Below are 25,497 nucleotides of genomic sequence, written 5' to 3' on the forward strand. Positions count from 1 at the left end.
CCATGGATGCCGGAACTCCAGGGATGGGGGCGGAAGTCCGCACATTCCGCAGGGTCTTTTCGCATGTGTTTTCGCACGCTTTTCGCCTAGACCCTTGCTTTCGCACATCGGCGGAACTGTGCGAAAATCCATGCGGAAATGGTGCGGAACTCACGAGTATTGATTGACTTCATTCCCGCTCTTCATGATTTCATACATATAATTACGCTTGTTCATAAGCCAGAACACAGCTCAGCCCTCGGTCAAAGGCACCTGGCTTGCAGTTCCGTTTTTAACTTCCCCCCGCCAGCATCCAGCCATGCCGGGCAAGAAGGCTGTCCTCATCGGTTGTAACTATCCAGGTGCGGCAGCCGATGGCCGACTTCACACCACCGGCTGGCCGCAGTTGCGGCGAGACGTCGCGATATGACCCGCTCCCGGTTTCGTGCTCTTACGAACTCCGGTCTTGCTCGCAGGGACCAACGCGGCCCTGCGTGGATGCATCAACGATGTGTGGGGAATGAAGGTGGGGCCGGCGTGGACTGCGCAGGGATGCCGTCGTCGATGCTTTGGGTTCGTGGTCAAAAGCGGCCGGCCGACCGGGATCCATGTGTCTTCCATAAAATAAGAGCTTAGGTGACTAGTGAAGGGTACTTTCAGGTGGCGGGCGCGCTTCCGGTCAATCACTGAGTTCAACATTGCGTAAAACAGCAGCCGAAAGTCTTGTGGGGGGCGGGCGTGGTTCAGTGAGGGTTTTCTATATAGAGATGGCCGGCCATGGGGCAGCAGCGGGGCGATGGACAAGGCCTGAGTTTCCAGTAACGCACAGCCGCGCACGGTTGGCCGCCTTGAGACTTCCCCGATGCAAGCGTTCGAGGGGGTGTACAGGGCGTTGGGGGTAAACCGTATCACTGCGGTCGGCAGTAGCGTGCCCCCGCTCTTGGTCCTGGGGTAGACTTTCGCGGCGTACACAGGTGCGGTGCAGTTGCTGAAGGTGCCTCGTTCTGTCGCCTGCAGGAGATCCTCATCACCTACTATGGCTTTACGGACGCGGACCTGACCATTCTGATTGACACGGACAAGAGCTACCTGCAGCCCACTGGGAAGAACATCAAGGTATGTGCAGGAGATGAACATTTCTGGCTATCAGATAAGTAGCTAGGTGGCGCTGCTGTCAGGTGGGGCTTGGGCGGAATCATGCTGCGCTCTGGTTTGCGGTATGCAGCGCCCAGGACTAAATGCAGGGTGTTTCGTTACGGTGGCGATCTGGCAGGCTGCGACTCGGCTGGGGGGCTGGTGTGCATTGCACAGGGGGTTGTCTCTTTGGGCCGACGACCCTGAATGGACTGCCACTCCTGAAAAGTCGCATTCGTTCTATGTTATAATGGCTGCCCGGGTTGCCCGAGTTCCACCCACACAAACCCACATCCTTGGAGTTCATGTTATCTTGCCTAACAGGCCAAGATCACGGAGATGGTGAGCGCCGCCCAGGACGGGGATGTGCTGTTCCTGCACTTCAGCGGCCACGGAACCCAGATCCCCAGCGCAGACGGCGACGAGAAGGGTGAGCGCAGTGACATGTCTGGGACAGCATATCAAGGGACGGCATAATGACAAAAGACGGGCCACCACCCCAACGGGCATGGGTCTGAGGGCTGCGAGCATGTCACCGTGATGGAAATATCTGCCTACGTCAGGTGCGGGTATGTAAGTATCGGTCCGTAAAGCCCTACGTTGCTGCGTTCGCCGCTGTAATGACGCTGTGACCATGCGGCACTCTTGCAGACGGCAAGGACGAGGCTATCTGCCCCACGGACATGAACTTGATCTGTGATGATGATCTGCGTGTGCTGCTGAAGCCGCTGGAGACCAAGCCCGGTGTGAAGTTCACCTTCATCGCCGACTGCTGTCACTCTGGGACCCTTTTGGACCACGAATCGGTGAGTTATCTTTCTTTGTAGCATTTGCACTCATTAAGGTATTCTTAATATGCGTTCTGGAGTTTTAAAATGGGTTTCAGATGGGGGGGGGACGGGTGTGTGTCAGGTTGTTCCGCGTGCTGCGATCTCTGCACAAGTTACTGTTAGCACTTTTGGCAATCTCAGAACTGTATAAGTTACATTGATTATCAATTATATGTAAAAGCACAGATGACAAACGCCGCAACAACCTTGGGTTCGGTTTCATGACCCTGCGTCAAGCGGGCTACCCCGTCCCTGCCCTCGGAACGGAGTGGATCACGCCTGTCTCTGCAGCTCTCTTATGCCTCCAAGCTGTCGCGCGCAGGTGCAAATCAGCGGCCCCAAGTCGGGCGCGCCCCCGCCGCCGGCCATCGACATGGGCGCGCTGGCAGGCTTCCTGGGTGCCCTGGGACAGCCTGACGGCCGCGACTTGAAGAACCGGTGAGTCCGGGATTGGGTTGCTTAGGATTCGGTGGGGGCGACACGCCTGTTGCACATGGTACGCCCTGGTTTAGATGATCGCTCTAACCGGGTGGTAAGCTGCTAGGTGACTTGTCCTTTGCCAGGCTACTCCTCCCGCCGCCTCAGGGCTGTCTCCCTTGCCGTGTGCCAAAACTAAAACCCATGTACCGCACTCCACGTCTCGGCCGGCCTGCAGGGCGCTGCCGTTCAGCGAGCTGTGCGGCATGCTGAGCCAGCTGCTGGGTGGCGTGCCGGTGGACGCGCGCACGGTGCGCAGCAGCATGGGCACCATCTTCGGCGCCGACTCCAGCGCCAAGATCCAGCAATTCATAGGCATGTACCAGGCGCTGACGGCAGGTGGGCGGTAGTAAGCAGTACGGCTGGTGCTTGGTTTGCTTGCATGAGCTGCCGAACAAAACATCTACGGGTGTGAGTAAGGCACCGGTAGCATGTCGAGGGGAGTTGCTGCTCGTGCACGGGTATCCAAACGTGTGATCGCACGCCGTCTACAGGCACCAAGGGTGCTGCTGCCGGTGGCGCGGGGGGCATCCTCCAGATGCTGTGCGCGTGCCTAGCGCCGCCCGCCGACCAGAACGGCCCCTCAGGCACTCCTGCCAACGCCCAGAGCGGCCCGGGCGCCCACTACGCGGCGCCAGCGGCGGCGGGGGTACGTGGAGGCGGTTTTCGGGACGGGCTTCGCGCTTTGGCTTACTGTTTACCGGTATGCTCTACTGCGATTGAATAATGCCTCTCTTCCCTCTCCTCGTTTTCATAGAACCTGGCTGAGCCCGACTTGAAGGTCAACTACACGCCCGGCGCCAAGCCGCCGGCCAACGAGCAGCTGGGCGCGGACGTGGGCATTCTCATCACCGGCTGCCAGAGCAATGAGACGTCCGCGGACGCCTGCCCCAGCGGCAACCCCGACAAGGCGCACGGCGCGCTGTCCAACGCCATCCAGACCGTCATCAAGCAGCAGCAGCAGCAGTCCCCCGGCCAGCCGATTACGTACAGGTGCGTGGGGCGGCGGCGCTATGTGGCCGATTGGGTCAACAAGCAGTTGGCTCCACTCCTACGATCTAGGTATTTGTGTCACTGAGTCGTCCTCCCCTCCTCTTCACTGACGTTCGTGTGTGCTCGTTGCCGGCGCTTCAACGCAGGAACCTCGTAATCGCGGTGCGTGAGATGCTGACCAAGACGGGCTTCGCACAGAACCCCTGCCTGGAGTGCAGCAACAAGAACGCCGACACCCCGTTCATTGTGTGCTAAGCGATTGGGCCTGGCGTTGTCAGGAGCCAGAGTGGGGTTTGTAGATACCAGCCCAAACTAAACCGAACCCAATGCAAGAGATGGCTTGAACCTGAGGGTAGGCTTGTGCGCGGGTGGCTATGAGCATACGCATGCAGGGCGAGGAGATTGCTTGGTGACAGCTGGCGGATTGGTGAGCTGTGGCGTGGCGGCAGGTACATGATGGTGTGGCGTGGTGGTGATGTATTCTCTCGAGCCGCTGTACACGTGACGTTTCCGGTGATTTGATACGACTGGAACTGTTCACTCTGTTATGACAATAAATTCTAGTAGCTGATGCCAGCACGAGTAAGCAGACGTATACATGGAGAGTTTACTCAAGGTTGCAGTGCCCATGGACAGTGCGCTGTGACTCGCTCCAAGCGCCTGCCTGTAACTCTTCCCCATCATGTGGGTGGTTGTCCGGCACATGTACACGGCGGCGGGGCCTCATTGGCACGCTCGGTCTACTCGCTCTTTATCGACCGGCCTGAACCTGTCACCGCCACTCGTACTCAATGGCAACTCGTTTGCAGCTGTCGGCAGCGGACTTTCCGCAGTCGCCTGTGATACTCGTTGCCAAACCTTGATGCTCACGTCTGGCTGCGCGCTGACTCCGCTCCTTGGGCTGCCCAGGCTGCGGGCAGCGTTGCTCCCAACAGTGTTGCCCGTCCCCCCTCCGCTCATGTGTGCCGCCTCCAGGCCGTACACCGCTGCTGCTGGGCCCCTCCACTACACAGCGCGCCCCGAGCCTCTCTCACCCGCCGTAGCCATACTGCTGCCGAGCCACAATCAAACGCCTCCCCCGGCAGGCCTCCCCCTCGCCATGCAAGTGTACCGACACACGTGCACCTCGGCACCTGCACCTTTGCCCCCGACCCCTCGCGCGGCCTCACTTTAACCACCCTTCTCAATCTGGCCCAGGAGCTTCTCCATGCGGAAGCGCATCAGCGGCTGACCCTTAGCGTTGCGTTTGAAGTGCAGGTGCTTCTGCTCCTTGCGGACTTTCTGCAAGGGGGCAATAGCGGTGGAGCGCACCAACAGCATGAGACACAATAGGTGGGGCCCTGCAAGGTAGCGGTGCCGCGCAATACACCTTGACCGGGTGCGGCCCCAACCCAGGAGGTGGTTGCAAGCAGCACACGAATTGGACAGTTGGATGCAACCGGGTGACCCCACGCACCTCAGCTGCCGCCAGCCGCTTCTGCCGTTCCTCCCGCTCCTTCCTTGCCTGCATTGTTGGAAGCGGCCCCAGCTATTGACACCAAACACAGGAGTAGCACACGCGGCGGCTAAGCGCCGAAAGCAGTGGGCTCTCCTCCAATGTGATGCAATACTGTGCCTAGTCCGATGGTACCGCGCATCCTGAACTCACCGCCTCCTTGGCCTGCTGCTCCTCCGCCTTCTGCTCCGACACCTTCTGAGCCAGCCGCTGCAGCGTAGACAGCCGCTCGCCACCGCGGCCCCTGCCGCGGCCGCCGTCACGGCCACCGCCGCGGCCGCCGTCACGGCCACCATCACGGTCGCCCCCTCGCCCAGCCCCTCCGCGGCCACCAAAGCCACGGCCCTGACCACTGCCGCCGCCGACCACAGGCTTGCGGTCATCCCCATCATCGCCGCCCTCGTCTCGAAGCCGCTTGTTGCCTGCGCCTGCGGGCCCGCCATGCCTCTGCTTATGCTGCTGCCCGCGAAGGCCGCGCCCGTATTCCTCTCCCTCCTCCTCCTTCTCCTCCTCCTCTTCCTCCTGCTCCTCCTCCTCGTCTGCTGCACCGGCGCCCTCATGCCCCCTGTGGGCGTGTTGCGCATGGCCCTGCCGCCCCGGCGCGGCAGCCGATTTGGGCCCGGCGTGCGCGTGGGACGCCACGCGCTCCTGGCGCTCCTGCTCCTCACTGTGCGGTTCCTCATTGAGATGATCACCCGGCTCCGAGTCCAGTCCACTGCCCGAGCCTGTGCGATAGAACGCACGGGGAACAAGGGTAATGGAGCGGGTGCGGGAGACTGGGAAGTGAGGAAAGCCGCATGCACCTCCCATGCCCTGCTTGACATCCACACTAGCATGCGCCAAGAGCTGCCATCCCTTTCAAGGCTCTTACCAATGCCGTCTAGAGCCTCGAGCTCAGCAATCTGTGTGGAGGGCGAAGTCAGGTGCGGGGTGTCAACTGTGAGTGTCAACTGAGGGTCCAGCGTGGCGGCCACAAACCGTGCCGACAGCTCCCAAGCCCCGAAAACATGCCACAATGCCTCACCGAGTCTTTCACTTCTCCGCCGGCAAGCACTCCCTGTGCCGCGAGCTTTTTCTTAAGCTTGCCGAGCTTGCTGTGCTGAATGAGCTTTTGTTTCTTCAGACGCTCAATCTTCTTTCGCTTGTCATATTTGCTGACACCAGCAGAAGCGAACTTGTCAAGCGACAAACCCGCACCAACTCGCCGTGCATGTTTCTTGTGGGGGCCGTCACCGTCGCCGCCCCTGTCCTTCATTTTTGTAATTGCAATAAAGTGATAAATTACTGCAAGTAAACTATACGTGGAATGGTTTAACCGTGTGGCGGCGACTCGTTGTGCTCAGAATGTCGTTGTTCTGCTGCCTCAAACCGTTTTGTCGAAAGAACCAGTTTTGATGGTCAAATGTATGTGTATTTGGACAGGAGGAGCATACCGGCTGACCTATTGTTCTGGCACAAAACTTGACAGTGGAACCTGGCGGCCTTTGGTCATCTCCACGATGACCTTTCCAGAACAGGTGTCAGAACGCACGCCCACCCAGCTAGCACTACCCAGCTAGCACCATCTTTAAGGGTGCACCACCGACGCTGTCGCGGCACCACCGCTGCTGCCTGCCACCCCAGCTAGCACCACCTTGACATTGCCTACCCCAGCATTCAGCTGCATTCCGCGCACATTATCGCGTTCCATGCACGTGGCTCACTTCCTTCGTCGGTCCGCTCACTACCGCATAGCCAGGATGCATGCCTCTGAAACCGTGTCATTACCTGCCACCGTGCGGCGCGCCCTGCCCCGCGCTCGAGCCGCCGTCCCCAATCACCACCGTAATGAAGCTTGGGTTGCGCCGCATGGTGGTGCCGCCGCCTCCACCGCTCTGCGCCCGAAGGGCGCTGACGCGTCCAGATACGAAGCCCACCACCGCGCCGTCTAACCCTGGCGGGCCGCTGCTGTCTCCGAAGCTGGCCCGCGCCTCGCTTATTGACAGCCTGCCTAACCCCGGCTCCTGCGCTGCCGCCTCCGGCATGTCAGGCACCAGTGTGGGAGCTGTCCCCGCCGGCGCCATAGCACTCGTCCAGCCACCCGGCAAATGTGCCGCGCCCGGCGGCGTTATCACGCCGCCGGTGTAACGGCTCGGCCGCGTTCCGCCTCCCTTGCCGGCGGCGCCGGAGCCCAACGCTATGCCGGGCGTGGCGGCCTGCAGCGCCACCCCGTGCGCCCGCCCGCTGGCGGAGCCCTTGGCTGTCGCACTGGCGCTGCCTCGCAGCCGGAGCGCCAGCGCCAGCGCCATCACGGCCAGCGCCGCCAGCGGCAGCACCAGCACTGTGGAGCCCGCCTTGAGCGCCGCCCGGGAGCCCTCGTCATGCGTCCAAAACCTAGCCGACCCTCCCCCGCCTCCACCTCCGCTACCGCCGCTGCCGCGCCCTGCCGCGTTCATGGCGTCCACCACCGCCGCGCCCAGCACCCAGTTGAGCGGCACCTGCTCGCCGCTGGGCGCGTGCGGCACGGTGTTGGTCCAGGTGAGGCGGCTGTCGTCCAGCCCAAAGCCCAGCCCGGTGTGCAGCAGCGCCAGGATGTAGGCTGCACCGAAGCAGTAGCGGACCAGGAACTGCGGGGAGGCATGGGGAGGAGCAACATCGAGGGCGTCACACGGCAACCCAGGCAACAGCAGCAGCAGCCGATAGTGCGTTGTTCAGTGGTAATCCTGCCAAGTGTCAGTCCCCAACGCACGCACCTGGTCGGGTATGTGGCCGCTGAACTCCGCATGCAGGCTGGACCAGTGCCGCGAGCAGTAGCGGTTGCCGTGTTCGCGCAGCTCCCGCAGCGTCGACCTGCGGAGCCATGACGGCATGCACGTCACGGCGGCAAACCTGCGTGCCCTGTTTGGGTATCCACCACGACTAGCCGCACGCCCACGAGGAAGCGTCATCACCGCTACAGGTATCGCGTGTCGGCTGAGGTGCAGTAGCAGTGGGGCGCTCACCTCGACGGCAGTCCCAGCGCCCGAGCCGTCCACGCGAAGTTCTCCACCGCCACGAATTTCCCCGCCAGGGCCGGCACGTAGCTGCCCTGCAGCACACAGCCGCCGCCACTGCCGCCGACACCATCACTGCCGTGCCCGCCGTGCCCACCGGCTTCGGATTCGGTACCCCCGCTGCCACTGCTGCCGCCACTGCCGTCATTGTCCCCTGGCAACACCACCTCCTCCTCGTTGCCATAGCTCTCTGACGGCACCACGTCCTCCTCACCACCCGCCTTGCCTGAGCCTGCACCCGACTGCGACCGCCCGGCCGCCGCCGCGTCCGCTTCAGACGACAGCGTCCGGCCCGTGTGCGCTAGCCCCGCCGCCCGGGCGCTGCCAGTGACGCCGCCGCCGCCGCTGCCGCCGCCGCCGCCGTGCCTCCCGAGCGCGGACGCCGGCGCCGGCGCGGAGCAGTTGTGGTCTGGCATGATGCGGTGCACCACGTCCAGGCACTGGCTGAAGGAGCCGTTTCCGTGGCGGCCGTCGTCCGTCACGTACCTGCATGGCGCACGCCGCACGTGTGGCATACATTGGGCACAACACGTCACTGCAGCACAATACGCTGTATCAGCCATGTTTGACCGGTCACAGGCCACCAGGTGCGGTACTTGGCGTGCGTTTGCATTCATGCTTGGCGCGCTCACCCGATGGGAAGGCAGGGGTCGGATATTGAGCCAGCTGCATCCGCCGCGTTCGCATCGCTCTCCGCAATCGCCGTCAGCACACGCCCTTGGTTGCTTCCGCCGCTATTGCTACTGCTAATGACACTGCTACTAGTGCCATTCATCGTGCGGCTGTGTTCCAGCACGAAGTCGGCCGCACGCGCCAGCGCCGCATCCATGCCCAGTCCGAGGTAACTGTGCGCGTACAGGCGCGACGGCACGCCTGCATGATGCAAAGCCACCCACAAAAAGATAAAGAGTTTGCGGCTCAAGGAATACAACGAGCGCCTTGCATACCGTGCTTCACCGCATGAGCCTGGCCTAGTTCCTGCGCTTTCTTACGGTAAGAACAATACCCCAGTCCTAAAACACCCGCACAAACACACAAACACGCTCCCGTTGACCACACACACACACACACACATACACATATTTACACACACACACACATCCGTAAACCGTCGTTTTGCCGCATCGCATACACTGTCGTTGCGCAACGTTTTCCTTGTGCTCTTTAACACACACACACACACACACCCGTCCCAGAGGCACTGACCCGGTAGGTGCAGCTGCGAGCCGTGGTGCTCCGGCAGCTTCTCGTGCGCGGGCGGCAGGAAGGTGAGCTGCATGGAGGCGCCGCCCATCTCCAAAATGCCCGTGAACAGCTGCGCCGGGTCGATCACCTCCTTGCGGCTGTGGTGCGCGTGGCCGGACGCCTCCTGTGCGGACGCAGCCAGGGTGTGCCGGTGGAGGTTGCTGCCTTTGGCAACGCGGACTGGCAGACACGGCACCCGCGTACAACTTGACGGCCCGAGGCCCTCGGACCACGCGCTGCCACGCCAGGTCTCCCACACACAAACACACCTGCAGTGCCCCCGTGATGTAGTTGACAGCCGCCCAGCCGTACAGGCCCTCCAGCTCGCCGCCAATCACTTGCGCCCAGCTTAGCTCGAAGGCAAAGCGCGAGGCCGCCAGCCGCGAACTGCAGGCCGCCAGGATGGCTGACTGCTGCTGGTCCGTCAGCAGCCGCAGGCCCGCAGTGGCGAGCAGCCGCACAGGCGTCACCGGCCACACGTCCGCCGGGACCTGGGCGGCAGCAAGGCAGGGGCAAGGGAGGCGGTGTGCTGTGGCAATACAAGGCAATAACTTCGCTGCTGGAGATGATCGAGTCTGCAAACATGTGTGAGACTCGTATGCAGGCCCGCCACGCCACGCCACGCCACGCACGTGCTCATACGCGAAGTCCAGCAGCGGCTGCAGGCTGTCAGCCGCCTGCACCGGCCGGTCGGCGTACGCGGACAGGCCAGGCTCTATGGCGCTAGAGGGCTCCGGCAGCACCAGCGACACGTACTCCGGCCAGCGGGCGGACCGGTAGCGGAACACGCGCACGCGCGTGCCGGAGCTACCGCCGTCTGCGGCGAGGAGGGCGCGTTGGCGCATTGTGATGTTGTGAACCGTGGAAGAGCCCTTGCGCGCATGGGTGTTAGCATCTTCCGCGCAGATGTTTCGTGTATCACTCCTTTTGCCCCCATCTGGGTTCCGGCCTCGCAGCGACAGCCGATGCCACGTGCAGTCGCCTGACATGCAGGATTTCAACGCCTCACACCCGGCAAGTCCTATGAAAGCCCTCACGTACCAATGTATACAGCATACTTGTCCACTCCGTGCTGTGAGCAAGTAGATTTAGCAACAGGGGAGTTGTCAGGGGCGCGCACGTGCGCGCACACCCAAACGCGGCGTTCCCAAGTTAGGGCCCACTGGGACACCCTGCCGGCAAACCCCAGGTGCCCCAGATGCCCTCCTGCACGCGCACACATGCAAGTAGAACCCACTGTAATGTCGCCATTCCATGGCAGCGCCCACCTGCTCTGCTCCGCGTTCTATCCGCAGCGCCACTTGAAGCAGCACGACGAGGGACAGCAGTGTCAGACCCCCCAGGCCCAGCAGTAGCAAAGCAGCCTGCCCCTTGCTCGCCCCCATCAGCCATAGCCGGCAGCGGTTGATATGCCTCTTAACGCTTTTTGTGAAAGACTGCTTGCCCGCTGCGTCCTCAGCGATTGAGGGGCCTAAGACTAGAAGTCGCAGCGCAGATTTCGATGATTGCATCACGCTTCATCCTCAATTCCAGTTGTAAAGCGCTGTAGTTAAGCGCAGCGGCAGGGAATCAGCAGCGGACAAAAGACGAATAGGAAACGTTCGGCGCCGCGAGGGCTCCTAATATGGTGCTCAGAAAAATAAATGTATACAGTAACAGATACCTCTTAAATGGGGTATTGTACTGGACCTCTTGGCGACTGAACGCGGATGGCACCAACTTGCAGACATTTGTCTATGCGAAGTTATGACTAGCTATTATCGCAAGAAAAGCAAGAAGAAAAACAAGAAGAAAAACACCCACGAGCAACAGTCGAGGTCACGCCCACCTCTTGGTGCAAGCACACGAAATGTCGAGGCATATCGACATGGCATCAGTTCCTAGATAAATCGCCCTCGGGGACGAAGCGAGGCGTGCTGTAAGCGGAGCCATGTCGACGCGCAGCTGGGACTCTTCCGACTTTGGACCTGGGAAGATGGTGCGGTTCAATGCGGAGAGCTTCTACGCGCACCCTGTGGGCAAGGTGCTTACGGTGAGCGGCTTGGATGGGCGCTCGACCATCCGCGTGGCAACACCCCTGGCAACACCCCCCGCAACTGGCGTGTGTTACCGAACGCGCATGCCAGCTCCCGTTGCCTGAGTGCGCACAGTGTTTGGGCAGGGCCAGTGTCAGGCTTCATGCTGGCTTAGGGCAGTAGACCATGAAGGCGTGAGGGCGTGAGGGTGTGAGAGCGCGGGGGGGGGCGGTGGTGACACGCGCTGTAACCGTGCACCTCCGCCCACAGGTTGCCGCCTACCTTGGGCTTAACATCAGCCTGAACATGGTGAACAAATGGACGCTAAGTATCTATGGTAAGGAGAGCAGGGTCTTCCACGCGCCTTCCTGCGGGCAGCGCCTGTGGTGGCAGTCGAGGCTTGCGCTGACGGCGTGGGCACTCGTGCAGGTTTTCGGTTTCCCATCGCGCTCTCCATCGCACACATGGTGAGCTGTGGCAAGCTGGTGCATACCTTTGCAGGGGGGGACTTCAGGAGCGCCGGTTCCTCTTGCTTCATCTTGGGCTGCGCGTCAGACGGGGCGCTTGTTGGGAGGCTGTTGCGTGCTCGTGAGTGGACACGGCCGAGGCAGTACCAGCCTGAAACTCCCCCGAAGAACACGCGCAGGGCCCTTGCATGCAACCCAATCCGCCCTGAATCCCCACATTCCCCGGCACAACAGGCGTTTAGCTTCTTTGCGCTGAGCCCCTTCATGCTCACCAAGTCGATGCGGGAGCAGCACCACTCAACGCTGTCCAAGCAGGTAAAGCCATGCATGCTGTGGCGGGTCTGCTTGCGAGTGCTGAGGGCCGCGCTGTACTCGCCGTCTCAGACAACGCATCGTCCTGCCCCTAACACCCACTGATGCCGCGCCGCCATGGCACCCACACACTGCCTCATGCTCGCCCGCTTGCAGTGGCCGGGCCTCTTGTTCATCTCGATCTGCTTCGCCATCAACGTGGGCCTCAACAACGTGTCGCTCACCACCATTTCCCTAAGCCTGAACCAGGTCATCAGGTGCGTGGCTGTCCGTGCAACAACCCGTGTGCCGGCCCGGGCGCCTGAACGGCACAACCGCTTAGGCGCTATGCTGTGTTGCCATATCCAGACAGAGCCAGTGGCGCTGTCACGACCGGGCGGCATTCAGTTTGGCCGCCTGACCTGTAACCTGCACCGCCCACAGGGCGAGCATCCCGGTGTTCACGGCGATAGGCGCGGTCGTGATTGAGAAGAAGCCGCCCAACCGGCAGGAGTTCCTGTCGCTGCTGGTGCTGGTGGGCGGCGTCAGCATCGCCGTGTACGAGGGCAGCGGCACCAAGTCGTCATTCACGGGCGTGGTGCTGTGCCTCATCGGTGAGCTGCTGGTGCAGGGCGGGCAGGGCACGGCGGGTGGCTGGTTGGATGGGTTCGGGCGAGGCGGGTGCAGGACCGCTGCTGACAATAGCATTCTCGCGCACGTGCCGCCAACTTCCAAGCCTGGGCCTAGGCCCCAACAGCCCGAGAATACTCGTTGGCAACCGCGTGCGCGGCACAACACATCCAAATGACAGGCACGGCCTGCAACGGCCTGATGATGAGCAGCATCGGGCGGCTGCTGAGTGAGAAGCTGGACGTGCTGCGGCTGACCTTCTACACCGCGCCGCTAACGCTGTGTGTGCTGGTGCCCTTCTTCAACAAGCTGGAGGCGCCGGGCTACTACCAGTACGCCGCCAGTGGGACGGCAGGTGGCGCGTACATAGGTGAGAAGGCGGGTTGCAGAAGGGGCGTCGCCCTGTGCGTTTGTGCGCTGGGGAGGGGGGGAGGGGGTAGCTGTCCATGGAAGACGGGGGGCAGTTTGTGCAGAGAGAAGGGGCCATGCAACTGCTTGTGCCTCTTGTCATCACTTCCTGCGCAACCTGCTGTTTCTACGCTGCACGATAAGTGCTGCCTTATACGCATCCCGCCTGCACGCGCCCGCAGTCGTGATCCTGCTGGGCTGCCTGAACGCCCTGCTGTACAACCTGATCCACTCCCTGGTGATTAAAGTCACCAGCTCCGTGACGACCACCGTGATCGGGGAAATGAAAATTGTCTTGATCCTGCTGCTGTCGGCCGTCGTGCTGGGTGAGTGGACGGCGCAGTGGTTGGAGCGCACCAGTGGTGGAATAGCTGCAGTTGAGGATCAAAATGAGGCCGGCCGCTTCATACCACTACCCTGTCCCTCCCTCACTGTCTCGCCAGGCGAGAGCGACGTGTGGACTGTCAAGATGATGATTGGCTGCACCACCGCCATCCTGGGCTTCTGCATGTACAGCCACGGCCGCATGATGGCGGGCGCGCAGACGGTGCCGGTGATCATCAAGGGCGTGCCAGGTGCGTGCGCCGCGTGAATGGAGCTGTTGCCTTGCCTGGTAGCTCACGGTGCTTTGCGCTTGGGGTCATGTGGTGACTAAATGGTACCTTGATTCTGGTTCCGTGTGCAGAGCTGTCGCCAAGCCTGACGGATACGCTGCGGTCGCCGCTGCTGGCGATGGCCGGTAAGCCCTCGCGTAGCTAGGCCGAGAGGTGAGCGCGTTGACGAATGAGTAGGTACGGCAGTGGTGAAGGTAGAGGTAATGGGCGGGTATGCGTGTGGATAAGGGAGGAAAGAGCGCATAGTGCAAGGATGAGGGAACCTGCATAACAATTGGGAAGGGAGGCTAGGGAGTAGGGAGACACAAGCTGCTGATGCCAGCTGATGCACAACAGGGTTTTGATGCCGAGATGAACGTGGATAATCCGCTGTGATTGAACGTGTGTGCCCGGGGAGCGTATGCCCAGCAGTGCGGATGCAACAGTGATTCAGGTGGGGGGGCGCGGCGAGGGGGGGGGGTGGGGGGCTGTAGCTGGACGTGGGCCGACACGACACGGTGGGGCACACCTTTTCAGAGCGGCCAACCTTTTAACAATGTTTGTTATGCAAGCGTGGATGTAACGCAGTCTTCAATTTCACCTCATCAGTTGAGATCCGCATGCGCTTTTTGCCGCCCGTGAAGGCCAACGACTCACGGGTCTGGCGGGGGGATTCGCGAGAAATGACCCCATCATCCCATTCCTCACCACAAACGTAAGTAAATACCACTGTATAGGTTTTTAGCGATACACGCAGCTGTTTGGGTGCATCGCGGCGCTTCGGGCTGTGAGAGCGGTCGGGCGATTGTCGATCAAGCTTCGGTTCCTCGCACTTCAAGCTGCACCGGTGCAGCTCGGTGTGTTATGGGCGTCAACGGGCTGACTCGCCTCTTGGAGGAGGGCGGGCGACCGCGCGTCGTAACGTATGCGTCCGGCGAGGGCCACGGCCAGGTGGTGGTGGTCGACGCCTCCGCCGTCGAGGTGCGCCGGGGCCGGGGCCAGTCGCACGCACGTCGGGCAAATTTCTATAGTCAGAATGGGGTTGCACGCCGGGGATAAGTTGTGCCGTCTCGCATTGCCGACTTCACCCTGCCGGTCGCTGACCTAACCCCTGAACAAATTTACCCCGGTCGACAGTACCACCTCCTGAGCCGGATTCGCGACGGCCCCCACACCGACTGGCGAGATCCCGCCACCTTCCACGGCCGCCTGTATGCCGAGGTGTGTCGCTACCTGGGTGGACTGCTGCGGGCCGGGCTGCGGCTGGTGCTGGTGTTGGACAGCGCGGCGCCGCCCGGGACAGAGCCGACGGCGGCGGAGCGGCGGCGGAATGCCCTCGCGGCGGGCATGTTCAAGCCCCCCACCGCTGAGATGGTGGTGCTTCAGGTGTGTGTGTGTGTGTGTAGGGGGGAGCGCGAGTTGGTGGGTTGCTGAGGTTTGGCACACATACCGGTACCGGTAATACGTGTCCCGCCGTCCGTACTTACACGCCGCACACGCGTGCCCGCACACGCACCTACCGCTCTGCCCATACCTGCTGCTGCCGTGCAGGCATACCAGGACCTGGCCCAGCAGCTGGGCGGCCTGACGCTCCGCCGCAGCCGCCACGGCGCCGACCCACTCATTGCGGCGGAGGCCGCCGCCGCCGCCGCCCGCGGGCAGCTGCTGGCGGTGCTGACCGACGACTCCGACTTCTACGTGCTGGGCGGCAGCTGCGCGCCGCGCCTCATCCACACCCACGGCGTAGTGGTGGACCCCGCGGGCTCGGTGACGCTGATGGTGTGGGACACGCGCTGCCTGTGGCTGAGCCTGGCGAAGGCGGCGGCGGCGGGCCGCGGCGCCGCCGCCACCGCGGCCGGCGGCGCAGCTGCGCGTGCTTCGGAGCCGTCACTGCTGCGGCGGGCGCAGGTGGCGGCGGTGCTGGGCAACGACCTGAGCCAGGACGTGCGCCGTCGGCTGCAGGCGCGGAAAGGCGCGGTGGTGGGCGCTCGGCGCCTCGGCGGCGGCGGCTGCTACGCCGCTGGGCCCAGTGAGGTGGCGCGCGAGGTGCTGCGGCTGCCGGCGGGCGCGGCCCCGGACCTCAACTTCTTCCAGCAGCCGCCGGTGGGGCTCAAGTCCTTCGGCCCTGAGGACCTGGAGGCGTACAACGCGGTGGTGCAGGTAAGGAGCGCGTTTGCGTAGTGCCGTACGTGTTGCGGAAATGGTGGTCTGTCATCAGCTAGCTAGTCCTTGTACTGTAAGGATAACGCAGCACAACAGCTTGCGCGGTACTGGGCGGTGGACGTGGGTGGACATGGAGGGTGTGGGATGACAACCTACTGTGGATGGCAACCTTGCAGGGGTGGGGCGTCCTGTCCTACCCTCGCATGCCGTGTCGTTGGCACTCTTCCCGGTGGTTGCTGGTTGACCTCGCTCGCGCACGTGCACTGCTGTCTGTTGCTTCTGTCCTGGCTCTTTCAGGGCTATCTGGATGACGACGCGGCGGCACGTGACGGCTCTGCGGCGCGTCTGCTCACGCTGCGCAGCCCCCCGCAGCAGCCCCCGGATCAGGCCGCTGCGGCGGCGGCGATGGGTCCCGCGGCAGCGGCACACGGCGGTAACGGCGGCGCTGACGTGTCCACGACGCTGCCCTGGATTCACCCGCAGCTGGCGGCGCGCATTGCCGCCGTAGACCCAGTGCCGCCGCAGCTGACCTCGCTCGCGTGTCGCGGCCTGTCCACCTTCACGCTGCCGATGGAGCACTGCCGCACGTTCCAGGACCTGAGGCGCAGCGTGACCTCGGCCCTGCTGCAGCAGCTGCAAGCGGGTGCTGCGGCAGGCAATGGCGGAGGCCGCGGCGGCAATGACGGCGCAGGAGGTCGCCGCGCCTACGAGTACTTGGCCGCCGAAAACGAATTGCATCTGCTGGCTAGCGGCGGCGGCGGCGAGCAGGCGGGCCCGGCGCCTGACGACGACGACTGCTGGTTCGACCCCGCGACCCACATGCCGAAGGTGCCGGTGCGGGTTGCTGCACAGGCAGTGGCGGCTGCGGGGCTGCCGCAGCGCCAGGCGACCTTGGCGGACACGGCGCGCGCGGTGGAGGCCGCCGCCGCAGCCGCCGCAGCCGCAGCAGCAGCAGCCGATGGAGCCGCCGTAGCGCCTGGCGCTGACGGCGGCCTGCCTCCCGCGCTGGTCATGTACTATGCCCTGCTGCTGCACGCGGCCGACCCCGACCCGGCCGCCTGGCAGCTGCAGCATGTGCGGCAGTACCTGCTGCCGGGCGTGGCCATGCCGGTGGATCTGCTGGCGGCGGAGGCGGCAAAGGGGGCTGGGGGCGGTGGTTTTGATGCCGACGATGACGCGGGTGCGGAGATGGCCCCGGAGGTGGCTGCGGCCCTGCGTGCGGGGCGTAACGTTGTGGACGTGGGCAGCGCTCTCACGGACAAGGACTGGTCGGACATCGACGCAAAAGACGTGAGTGCAACGGCAACATTGCAAGCGTTGCGCTGCGTGTGAAACTGTGTGGAGCAAACAGGCAGGTGATAAGGGCCTCAATGCTACCCCTCTTGCTGCCCTTGCTGTCGGGCCTCGCCTGACACATACCGTACACTGGCACATGCCGTGCACAGGTTGTGAACCGTGTGCGCTCCAGCGCGGGCTTCATGCTCATGGGCCACATCCGGCCCTGGCAGCCAGCACCGCTGCCGCTGCCGCAGCCGCCGCCAGGAGCAGTGGCGGCGGCGGCGGACCGGGACGCCGCCGCCACTGCCCGGGCAGACAGCCGCGATGCGCCGCGGCTGGTGGCGCTGGCGCGCGCTGCCCTGGACGCCGGCGGCGACAGCGCCCTGTGGGGCCGCATGAGGGCGGCCTGGGCCGCTGCCCGTGCTGAGGTGCGGGATCAGGCGCTGTGTGACATGTGGAGCAGCGCCAACCGGCCCTCACCCAACGCGTCTGTCGTCACGCCTGAGGCGGCGGCGGCGGCCGCAGCAGGCGGAGGTGCAGGCGGCGCAGGCGGCGCATCTGCGGCGGCGATGACGGCCACCACCGCGCCCATGCGGTATCGCCACCAGCAGCAGCTGCTAGACCTCATTGATGAGCACCTGACGCTGGCGGCAGAGGGGGGCGTAGGGCCGGCGGGCGGCGCAGGGGGCGCAGCAGGAAGTCGCACGCTGGGTGCCGGCGACGGCCAGCCCATGCTGCAGGCAACCCCCGGCAGGCGGCTGTCAGTGGTCCTGTCCACCCCCACGGGCAGCGGCAAGACCTTCACGGCCGTCATGCTGCAGCTGCACGTGCTGCGGCAGCGGCAGGCGAGGGCGCAGGGCGGCGGCGGGGGCGGGGCCGGGGCGAGTTCGGCGCCGGATGCTGGCGTGGCGGAGGAGGCACGTATAGGGCACCCCGGCACCATCCTTATCTATTCCGTGCCCACCAAGCAGGTGCGTGCGCTTGCCTCTTGTCGGGGCTGGTTTCCGGGCGCATGGCTAGTTGTCTGCCTTGTGCTTGCAGTTGTAGCAGTAGTGGCCAGCTCGGGTGTTGGTATGCACCTCTCCAACTTCAATCAACAATGACTCCCGCGCAGGTTTTGAAGCGCGTTGGCCAGGAGTGTGAGGCGCACCGCATCGTGTACTGGACGGCGGCGTCGGTGGGAGACCTGTTCCAGGTGCGCACGGCTGTAGCGCCGCCAGTTGCACGGCATGGGTGGGTGCACAGGGGCAGCGTGACGTGCGTTTGCCTCACGTACATGCTCACGTGCCACCTCTCAGGACACCCACCTGCATAGCCACACGTGGGCACACATGCGCATCAGCCCATTTCCCTCGCCTTTTCACCTCACAAACAATACATGCGCGCACAGGTGCGGCGGCCCTACTCCATCCGCACGCGGAAGGACACGACCAAGCGCGATGACAAGGTGGCCACTGGACCCATGGACCAGCAGCTGCGAGACTGCAAGGACAAGGTGTGTACGGCGGCTTCCCTCAAGATGTACTGCCCGCCACACGGGCCGTCCTCATCTGCGTGTGCATGGCTGCCATGTTCATGCAAGCATACTTAGCGGCCGCACCAGCAGCTGTACAGACAGGGCCGGTGTACGTGACCTCTTACCGTGACTCCTCATGAGTGTGTCCTGTTCATGCCCGCCCGCTACTCTGCTGTCCACACAGGGCGTGCAGTTCTGTGACCGCGGCGGCGGTGTGCCCGAGGTGGTCATCGCCGACATCCGGGCCACTGCGGGGCTGCTGGCGGCGGCGCACGCCTGCCAGGCCGACAGGTTCTACCACTGGCGGCGGCTGGTGCTGTACCTGGACGAGCCCAACATGGGGCTGCACCTAGACCCACAGGTGCGCATGTACGTGCGTCTGTGTGTGCAGTACTGGTATGTGTTGCAAGGGGTGGTGGCGGTTGAGGGGGCTCATCATGCCTCTCTTTGCTGTCAGTAGCACACCTCGTGGGCGAAGGGGACTGACGAGGCGATGCGCCTGAACTGAATACCACCGCCGCCACCAGCCGCTGTCGCCCGCTCACCTTCCCCTTCCACCTGCTTTCCCCCGCTCCGTCGACCTGTCACGCTTCCGCCTACCTCCAGCTGCGTCAAGTGGTGCAGCACGTGATGTCGCACGCGCCGCTGACCACTGTGCTGGCGTCCGCCACACTGCCGGGCTGGGAGCGGCTGCCGGCCTGGTGGCGGGGGCCGACACGGCCGGGCGCGGCGGCGGCGGGCACCACGCGCCTGGTGATTACGCAGGTCAGGATGCGTGTAACTGACCCCTGAGGCCTAGTGCATACCGTACTGTTTGAGGAGTGCATGCAACACGCCTCTCATTCGCTGCTGAGACACTCGTTGCGCAACTCAGCAACCTCCTCCGGTGCGCCATCCTGTCTTCTCAACTATTCATGAATACACACGCGCGTGCGCGCAGGAGCCCTACGAGCTGCCCGTGTGCCGGCTGGCGGTGCTGGATGCGGCCGCGGGGCAGGTGGTGCCGCTGTCGCCGTTGGACCTGTTCGCGGACGCTGCGGAGGCGGCGGCGGTGCTGGCTGCCAACCCTCGCGCCCGCGTGCTGCTGCTGCGGCACTTCAGCCCGCGACAGGCCAACCGCCTGCTGGGCATTGGTGGCAGCGGTGGCAACGGCCCGGCTGTAGGAGATGAGGATGGAGATGGCGCGGACTTGGACGGCGGCGCGGAGGATTGGGAGTTGCTGGGAGAGGTGCGTGCACGAAAATCCGTTTGCGGCACAATTAACTTGAAGTAGTGATGTAGTGAATGTAGGTGCGCCCATACTTGCCCACCGGGCGCAGCGAAGCGTGCAAGATGCTGCTGATCCATCAACTGCTAACCATGGGTGCTGAATGTTGCACGCCTGTGTCTTTGCAGCACGTGGGCGGCCTGCGCTCTGAGAAGCTGGAGCCGGCACTGCTGCGGCTGCTGGGAGACCCAGTGCGGTTCGAGGAGCTGAAGGCGGAGTGGCGGGCGGCGGACAGGCCGGTGCCTGCGCCGCGGGGCCTGGCGGACGCGCTGTCCAAGACGGTGAGAGGGTGACCTGCAGTGCCCTGCGGTAGCCCCCAAATGCAAGCTGCTTTGCATTGCAGTCGCGTGTCGCGTGTCCGGCGTTCTTTCATTTCACGCCGGGCTTGCTCCTGACGTCGCGTAGGCGGTCACCATGGTCGCCACGACCGAGCCCCGCCGCGTGGCGCTGCAGCTGGCGCGCGAGAACCTAGAGGGCGAGGCGGCGTGGACGGCCAAGGCGGCGGAGCTGCGGGGGCTGGTGAAGGAGGCCGCCGCCGCCAAGCGCAAGGCCGAGAAGGAGCGGGAGAGGATGGACAGGAGGGGCGTGGGTGCGGAGGCGGCGGCCGAGGCCGGAGGCAGAGGCGCAGCGGCCATGGACCGGCTTGGCGACGGCGCCGGCAGCGCGGGGCGCGTGTCGCTCAGGCCGGGAGTGATGGTGGACGCCGAGGATGCGCAGGACGGCGCGCAGGATGACGACACGCTGGTGATGCTGTCGCAAGGTGCGGCGTGGTCCTGCTGCGCAAGTTTGCGCCCTGTGCCTGGCCTCTCAGTATTTGCCGCCGTCCGTTCACATCGCATTATGAATCAAACCCGCTGCGGGGCATAACCTACCTTCTGACAATCCGCACTCGTCCCATCCATCCCCCTGTCCTTCCCGCCAGGCATTGCCTACACCAGCAGCAGCAATGTGGAGCCGCTGGTCAAGAGCCAGTACCAGCAGGTGTGCGATGGAAGAACGAGAGAAAGTTTGCGCGTGTGTGGCTGTGTTAGGACAGCACAAGTGTGCGTGTGTGTGTGTATGTGTTGCTGCCATTGCTGTCCTCACGGCTCCTAGCAACGTCATGGGACACGAATTACACGATCTCACTCATCCATGCCACCGTCTCTGGCTATCTGTAGTGGCCTTGTTCACGCCTCGCTGAGATATACACGCCCGCCAAGGCAGAGATGCATCCCCGGCATGCCAACACTTGGCATATGTCACACATCACACACTCGCCCGTCGCATGCGCAGGCCCTGCTGTACGCGCCCGACCGGAGCGGCCGGCGGCCGGCGCTGCACACCCTGGTGGTTGATTACAGCGCCGTGTACGGCACCGACGCCCCCGCGGTGGACACGCTGGTGCTGAGCCCCGACCTGGCTGCGCTGCTGTCCCCCGCCGACCACCAGCAGCTGATGGGCCGACTGCGCCGCGACGGCGCCGCCGTGTACCCAGACTACGACGCGCTGCGCGCGGCGGTGCTGGGGCTGGGGCGGCGGGAGCTGGCGGCGCGGCGCGAGGCGCGGCAGGCGGCGTGCCGCCGCGACGTGCTGTCCGTGCTGGCGCCACACGTGGCATCGGCGGGGGCGGGGACGGCGGAGGCGGCTGCCACCCAGGCTGTGGTGGCCCAGCTGCGGGCGCTGGCGCGGCCGGGCGTGTTCGGCCGGCACGAGGTGGCGGCGCTGGTGCTGCAGGCGGCGCTATGCAGCCTGTTGGTGCCGCTGCCGGAGCTGCTGACAGCGCAGGAGCCGGCGGGCGGGGCCGGCGGCGCCGCCGGCGAGGACGAAGCCGTGGCGGCGGCCGAGGCAACGGCGGCGCAGCTGGCGGCGGCACCGGACCGTGAGCTGCTGCGGGCCGTGCTGGGGCGGCTGAAGCGCTGGGGCGGTCTGCAGCCGCTGGAGCTGTTGGCGGGGCTGCGACTGCGGCAGCCGGGTGAGCAGCGGCGGCTGGTGGAGGCACTGGCCGAGCTGTGTGGCGGCAGCAGCGGCGGCTTGGTTGGTGGTGGCGAGGGAGAGGGGCAGGAGGGGGTGGGGGTGAAGTCGCGGCTGCAGCGGCTCTTAGTGTTAGCACAGCGCATCATGGGGGAGCTGGCGGACGCGGACGTGCTGGAGGCGGAGGGGCTGCAGGCGTGGCTCGACCGGTGGGGCCAGCCGCAGCATGGCGGGCAGCAGCCGCTGGTGGCGGGGGCAGGGGGCACTGGTGCCGACCGGCCGCCAGCTGAGTTTGTGCGGGACGTGCGGGAGGTGGCCAAGTATGTGGGAGAGAGCAGCGAGGAGGAGGAGGACGAGTAGCCAGCAGGAGGAGCAGGGCAAGGTAAATGAGACCCACGTTCTGGCATTAAAATGGCCTCATGTGGTGGGTTGCTGCTGGCGAAGCTGGAAGTTTGATGTGGTTGGATGACGCGGTGACAGGGCCATGGCAGCAACAGCATGGGATCCAGCTGAGACGTGGTGCCTTGAGATGGCACGGCTGTAATGGTCAGTAGCAGTTGCTTTCCCGACTGTGACAGAGGCCGTCGTGCAGGAAGGGAACCCTGCCGTAAGCTGCTTGTCGAGCTGCTGATGTGAAGGGGGGCTACGGGCCTGTACACAACGAGCGTTCCGGCAAATGCAACTTGATGCGCAGTTACATTGACGAGGCGACCACGTTTCGTATGTAGTGGACCATCCAGATAAGTGTGGCGCGCGCAATAGGCCATTGGGTCCGCTGGAGCAGCGCCCCGCCCTTCCCGGTGCAACACGCGCAATGCGGCCTCATGCGGCACCTCCTTGGCCGTGTCCGTGGCTTAATGTGACTGCTCAGAAAGAAGGCCACCAACAGATAGCTCGCGGCCATGTCTGGGGCAGTGCGGTGTAGATGCAAATTCTCCCGTCCAGTCTTCAGCTGATGATTAAACAGTATGTACGCCAACCATAAAGCTCATGAATGTCTGTCTCACCACCACCACCATCACCACCACCACCACCACCACCACCCACACACACACCACACGCACATACATACATACACATACGCATACCTTACATGCGGACCATGCCACACAGCCAGGGCTTTCACGCACTAGCAACCACGACGTCCCCTCCCCACATCGCTCTACTCTAGTCGCACTCTAGTCCCTCTCAGTACGTCATGTCACATCACAACATCATTAGCGCCAGGCACGCGGCGCCGATCAGGGTCGAGTACAGCATCGCCTCCGCCCGGCCCAGAGGCCCCAGCCTGGATGCCGAGCCGCCCGCTGGCGGCGCGGGCGGCGGCGGCGCGGCAAGGCTGGGTACCTCTCCGACTTGGGACGTGCCGCTCTGAGGCGCAGGCGGAGGGGGTGCGCTGGCTGTGACTGGCACGACCGTGCCGCTGCTGGGGCTGGGGCTGCTAGGGCTGGGGGTGGTCGCGGTGCCGTCAGGTGATGGAGCGGGCAAGGGTGAAGGAGACGGCGAGGGCGACAGGGATGGCACAGGCGAAGGAGGGGGGCTGTGGATGATAGGCGGCGGGCGTGGCGAAGGCGGGCTGAGCAGGCGACGCGGGCGTGGCGGCGCGGTGACGCCCGTGGGGGGCTCCTCCATGGGCGGCGGAGTGGACCAAGTGTCGTTCCCGCCCTCGGCAACAGGCGGCGCAGCAAGGTCGCCAGGAGGAGGGGCGACCACGTCCAAGGGAGGAGGGCCCCACAGGGCATCGCCATACGTCGGAGGCTCCACCCATTCGCCACCAGCGGGGGGCGGCGCAGCTTGGCCATCGGCACCGTCAACGACAGGAGGTGGCGCCAGCCAGTCCTCAGTATCGCCGTACACACCATACACGGGTGGGCTGCGTGGCGAGGGGCTCGGAGGTGCGGGACTGGGTGGTGCGGGGCTGGGCGGTGCGGGGCTCGGAGGCGCGGGGCTGGGCGGTGTGGGGCTTGGCGGTGCGGGGCTAGGCGGTGCGGGGCTGGGAGGGAAAGGCGACGGCGGTGTGGGGCTGGGCGGGGGGCTGGGAGGCGCGGGCGATGGCGGCGCGGGGCTGGGTGGCGGAGGCGGGGGCAGTAGCGAGACGATGACGCTCGCGCCCTGTGCCGCATCCACTGCCGAGTAGGTGACGGCCACGGTGGCGGAGATGGCATTCAGTGGCTGCGCCACCAGCAACACCCCGCCACTGGAGACGGTGCTGTTACCGCCAGCGACGTTGTAGACGGTCAGGGCCATTGCGACATCACCCGAGTGCAGGAAGGAGGTGTTGTAGTAGCCGGGTGGCGCGAGCGCACCGTCTGGGAAGGTGTAGCGTGACAGCAGGGCCGTGAAGCCTCCGGCGGTCGCAAACCACGTTGGCAGGGCGCCGAAGTCCCAAGCCACGTTGAAGACAGCCTCCAGCTGGAGGTAGCTGGAGGGCGTGGCGAGCGAGCCTAGGTTGGGGATGGAGTAGCACAGCGAGAGCGGTAGCTCCGAGGCGCTGAAGGGCTGCAGTCGGACGGGCAGGGCGTTGGGGATGGTCTCGTTGCCGTCACCGATGCAGGAGCAGCGGCTGTTGAGGGGCGCGTCCGGGCCCAGAGCGCAGGGCGCCATGGTAGTGGAGAACTGGAGCATGGAGGGCTCCGGGATCACCACAAAGAGGCCGTCGGGGTAGGAAGAAGCCGGCAGGCTGGCGATGGCGCCAGCAGTGAGGTTGACACGACCGGCACACGCGCCCGTGGAGGGGTTGGTGTCGTTGGTGGCGCACACCCAGGCATTGAAGCTGCGAAGGGTAGGAATCGCGAACAGGGCGGGAGGTGTTATGCTTGAGCAAGTTTCGTGGGCCTGTTGTGCCGAGCGGGCGGGTTGGCAGCGCTACGCCCGCAGCCGGAGTCGTCGGTTGGTAAGGGCTCAGGACACGGTGTGGCCCCGCATCGACGACGGTTGGCATGTAAAACTCTTACCTCTGGCTCTTCAGCAAAAGCTCAGTGGGCGAGCCAGCTGGCTTGATGTTATAGGTGCAGCTCATTCCGGCAGGCACCGTTGCAACTCCATAGCGCCCGACCACCACCTGTCAGTTGACACGACACATGGCAATGAATGTGGCGTCTTTCGTTGCTGACCCGGCGCATTTTAGTCTGCTCACCTCAATGGTCCCAGAGCTGCACCCATCAACTCTGAATGAAGATACCGCAGCTCGCGCGCCCAGGGTGAGCGTCGCAAGGACAGCGATGGCGACAGCGAGCCATCCGGCGCGACTCGAGTTTCGCCCTTGCATTCTCGGGCTTCCAAGTTGCGGCGTGAACAACAAGTAGATGCTAGTATATAAAGCTCTGCGTCAGTGTGGGTAATGCGGTGCTTGACGGGAAGTGGAAGGCCAGGGCAACGGCTCGGTCAGGTAGTCAGTGTTAACTGTCCACAACAAACTGTAAGCTATTGCTGGTGCGTTGAAATTATATATTCTCTGAGTCTGCCCCATGCAAGTCTTGCTTCCATCCGCGTTACGGAATTCGCTTTCATCCAGTTCCGCCCTGTCGTGTCGCCGCCTGGCCGACACGACCCCTGCGAACAAACTTCATTCCCTTCCCCGCGTCTCCCGCTCCAAACGCCTTTCCAGCAGCGTCTACGCATATTGCACCCTGGCGCAATGCACGCGACTGATCTCAAGGATGCTGCTCATGATGTCTGAGGCCGGATGTCCAGGGGCAACCGGTCGCATCTTGACACGGTGGTGTTCCGTG

The 25,497-nt window shown here is 64.1% G+C and overlaps 6 protein-coding genes across 7 annotated transcripts; 3 read left to right on the plus strand and 3 right to left on the minus strand.

The window, feature by feature from the left end:
• Positions 1 to 86: 86 nt before the first annotated feature.
• Positions 87 to 4,168, plus strand: CHLRE_03g184700v5 (uncharacterized protein). 2 transcript variants are annotated; one of them, XM_043061090.1, is made up of 10 exons: positions 87 to 341; positions 456 to 505; positions 997 to 1,095; positions 1,438 to 1,543; positions 1,765 to 1,919; positions 2,266 to 2,381; positions 2,599 to 2,759; positions 2,915 to 3,069; positions 3,178 to 3,413; positions 3,560 to 4,168. In XM_043061090.1, exons 2-10 carry the CDS (start codon positions 500 to 502, stop codon positions 3,666 to 3,668), a joined length of 1,143 nt encoding a protein of 380 aa, XP_042926219.1. In that variant the 5' UTR covers positions 87 to 341; positions 456 to 499; the 3' UTR covers positions 3,669 to 4,168. Both variants share the same exon structure in this region, with proteins under 2 accessions (XP_042926219.1, XP_001691826.1).
• A 2-nt stretch (positions 4,169 to 4,170) lies between these two features.
• Positions 4,171 to 6,296, minus strand: CHLRE_03g184750v5 (uncharacterized protein). Its single transcript, XM_043061091.1, has 5 exons — positions 5,933 to 6,296; positions 5,780 to 5,810; positions 5,062 to 5,633; positions 4,870 to 4,917; positions 4,171 to 4,694 (listed from the first exon to the last, which is right to left on the minus strand). Exons 1-5 carry the CDS (start codon positions 6,161 to 6,163, stop codon positions 4,584 to 4,586), a joined length of 993 nt encoding a protein of 330 aa, XP_042926220.1. The 5' UTR covers positions 6,164 to 6,296; the 3' UTR covers positions 4,171 to 4,583.
• Positions 6,297 to 6,350: 54 nt separating this feature from the next.
• On the minus strand, positions 6,351 to 10,836 carry CHLRE_03g184800v5 (uncharacterized protein). The gene is made up of 9 exons (XM_043061092.1): positions 10,454 to 10,836; positions 10,227 to 10,257; positions 9,818 to 10,002; positions 9,455 to 9,676; positions 9,147 to 9,309; positions 8,573 to 8,813; positions 7,890 to 8,426; positions 7,641 to 7,737; positions 6,351 to 7,514 (listed from the first exon to the last, which is right to left on the minus strand). Exons 1-9 carry the CDS (start codon positions 10,568 to 10,570, stop codon positions 6,672 to 6,674), a joined length of 2,436 nt encoding a protein of 811 aa, XP_042926221.1. The 5' UTR covers positions 10,571 to 10,836; the 3' UTR covers positions 6,351 to 6,671.
• A 110-nt stretch (positions 10,837 to 10,946) lies between these two features.
• On the plus strand, positions 10,947 to 14,184 carry CHLRE_03g184850v5 (uncharacterized protein). Its single transcript, XM_043061093.1, has 10 exons — positions 10,947 to 11,217; positions 11,471 to 11,537; positions 11,630 to 11,667; positions 11,902 to 11,982; positions 12,136 to 12,236; positions 12,403 to 12,572; positions 12,770 to 12,958; positions 13,179 to 13,322; positions 13,440 to 13,571; positions 13,682 to 14,184. The coding sequence occupies exons 1-10, from the start codon at positions 11,161 to 11,163 to the stop codon at positions 13,753 to 13,755; spliced, it is 1,053 nt and encodes a 350-aa protein (XP_042926222.1). The 5' UTR covers positions 10,947 to 11,160; the 3' UTR covers positions 13,756 to 14,184.
• Positions 14,185 to 14,336: 152 nt separating this feature from the next.
• On the plus strand, positions 14,337 to 22,438 carry CHLRE_03g184900v5 (uncharacterized protein). Its single transcript, XM_001691775.2, has 14 exons — positions 14,337 to 14,570; positions 14,727 to 14,975; positions 15,141 to 15,749; positions 16,050 to 17,042; positions 17,198 to 18,001; positions 18,145 to 18,225; positions 18,421 to 18,525; positions 18,731 to 18,907; positions 19,153 to 19,311; positions 19,487 to 19,774; positions 19,942 to 20,094; positions 20,219 to 20,573; positions 20,736 to 20,794; positions 21,089 to 22,438. Exons 1-14 carry the CDS (start codon positions 14,454 to 14,456, stop codon positions 22,124 to 22,126), a joined length of 5,187 nt encoding a protein of 1,728 aa, XP_001691827.2. The 5' UTR covers positions 14,337 to 14,453; the 3' UTR covers positions 22,127 to 22,438.
• A 10-nt stretch (positions 22,439 to 22,448) lies between these two features.
• Positions 22,449 to 25,246, minus strand: CHLRE_03g184950v5 (uncharacterized protein). The gene is made up of 3 exons (XM_043061094.1): positions 24,903 to 25,246; positions 24,721 to 24,827; positions 22,449 to 24,539 (listed from the first exon to the last, which is right to left on the minus strand). Exons 1-3 carry the CDS (start codon positions 25,032 to 25,034, stop codon positions 22,973 to 22,975), a joined length of 1,806 nt encoding a protein of 601 aa, XP_042926223.1. The 5' UTR covers positions 25,035 to 25,246; the 3' UTR covers positions 22,449 to 22,972.
• Positions 25,247 to 25,497: the final 251 nt, after the last annotated feature.

This window comes from Chlamydomonas reinhardtii, chromosome 3 (assembly GCF_000002595.2).
Source record: "Chlamydomonas reinhardtii strain CC-503 cw92 mt+ chromosome 3, whole genome shotgun sequence".
Classification (NCBI taxonomy): Eukaryota; Viridiplantae; Chlorophyta; class Chlorophyceae; order Chlamydomonadales; family Chlamydomonadaceae; genus Chlamydomonas; species Chlamydomonas reinhardtii.

Bases quoted from the DNA above. Each gene is read 5' to 3' on its own strand.
- CHLRE_03g184700v5 (XM_001691774.2), top strand. From the start codon at position 299: ATGCCGGGCAAGAAGGCTGTCCTCATCGGTTGTAACTATCCAG. The intron at 1,096-1,437 runs GTATGTGCAGGA...CTTGCCTAACAG, and splicing joins CCACTGGGAAGAACATCAAG to GCCAAGATCACGGAGATGGT. The intron at 2,760-2,914 runs GTGGGCGGTAGT...CGCCGTCTACAG, and splicing joins GTACCAGGCGCTGACGGCAG to GCACCAAGGGTGCTGCTGCC.
- CHLRE_03g184750v5 (XM_043061091.1), bottom strand. From the start codon at position 6,163: ATGAAGGACAGGGGCGGCGACGGTGACGGCCCCCACAAGAAACATGCA. The intron at 5,811-5,932 runs GTGAGGCATTGT...CCCTCCACACAG, and splicing joins GCGGAGAAGTGAAAGACTCG to ATTGCTGAGCTCGAGGCTCT. The intron at 4,695-4,869 runs GTGCGTGGGGTC...GCCCCCTTGCAG, and splicing joins AGCGGCTGGCGGCAGCTGAG to AAAGTCCGCAAGGAGCAGAA.
- CHLRE_03g184800v5 (XM_043061092.1), bottom strand. From the start codon at position 10,570: ATGGGGGCGAGCAAGGGGCAGGCTGCTTTGCTACTGCTGGGCCTGGGG. The intron at 10,003-10,226 runs GTACGTGAGGGC...TCCTCGCCGCAG, and splicing joins CAAGTATGCTGTATACATTG to ACGGCGGTAGCTCCGGCACG. The intron at 9,677-9,817 runs GTGCGTGGCGTG...GCTGCCGCCCAG, and splicing joins TGGACTTCGCGTATGAGCAC to GTCCCGGCGGACGTGTGGCC.
- CHLRE_03g184850v5 (XM_043061093.1), top strand. From the start codon at position 11,161: ATGGTGCGGTTCAATGCGGAGAGCTTCTACGCGCACCCTGTGGGCAAG. The intron at 11,668-11,901 runs GTGAGCTGTGGC...CCGGCACAACAG, and splicing joins CGCTCTCCATCGCACACATG to GCGTTTAGCTTCTTTGCGCT. The intron at 11,983-12,135 runs GTAAAGCCATGC...GCCCGCTTGCAG, and splicing joins ACTCAACGCTGTCCAAGCAG to TGGCCGGGCCTCTTGTTCAT.
- CHLRE_03g184900v5 (XM_001691775.2), top strand. From the start codon at position 14,454: ATGGGCGTCAACGGGCTGACTCGCCTCTTGGAGGAGGGCGGGCGACCG. The intron at 19,312-19,486 runs GTCAGGATGCGT...GCGTGCGCGCAG, and splicing joins CGCGCCTGGTGATTACGCAG to GAGCCCTACGAGCTGCCCGT. The intron at 20,574-20,735 runs GTGCGGCGTGGT...CCTTCCCGCCAG, and splicing joins GCTGGTGATGCTGTCGCAAG to GCATTGCCTACACCAGCAGC.
- CHLRE_03g184950v5 (XM_043061094.1), bottom strand. From the start codon at position 25,034: ATGCAAGGGCGAAACTCGAGTCGCGCCGGATGGCTCGCTGTCGCCATC. The intron at 24,828-24,902 runs GTGAGCAGACTA...GTCAACTGACAG, and splicing joins GCAGCTCTGGGACCATTGAG to GTGGTGGTCGGGCGCTATGG. The intron at 24,540-24,720 runs GTAAGAGTTTTA...TACCCTTCGCAG, and splicing joins CTTTTGCTGAAGAGCCAGAG to CTTCAATGCCTGGGTGTGCG.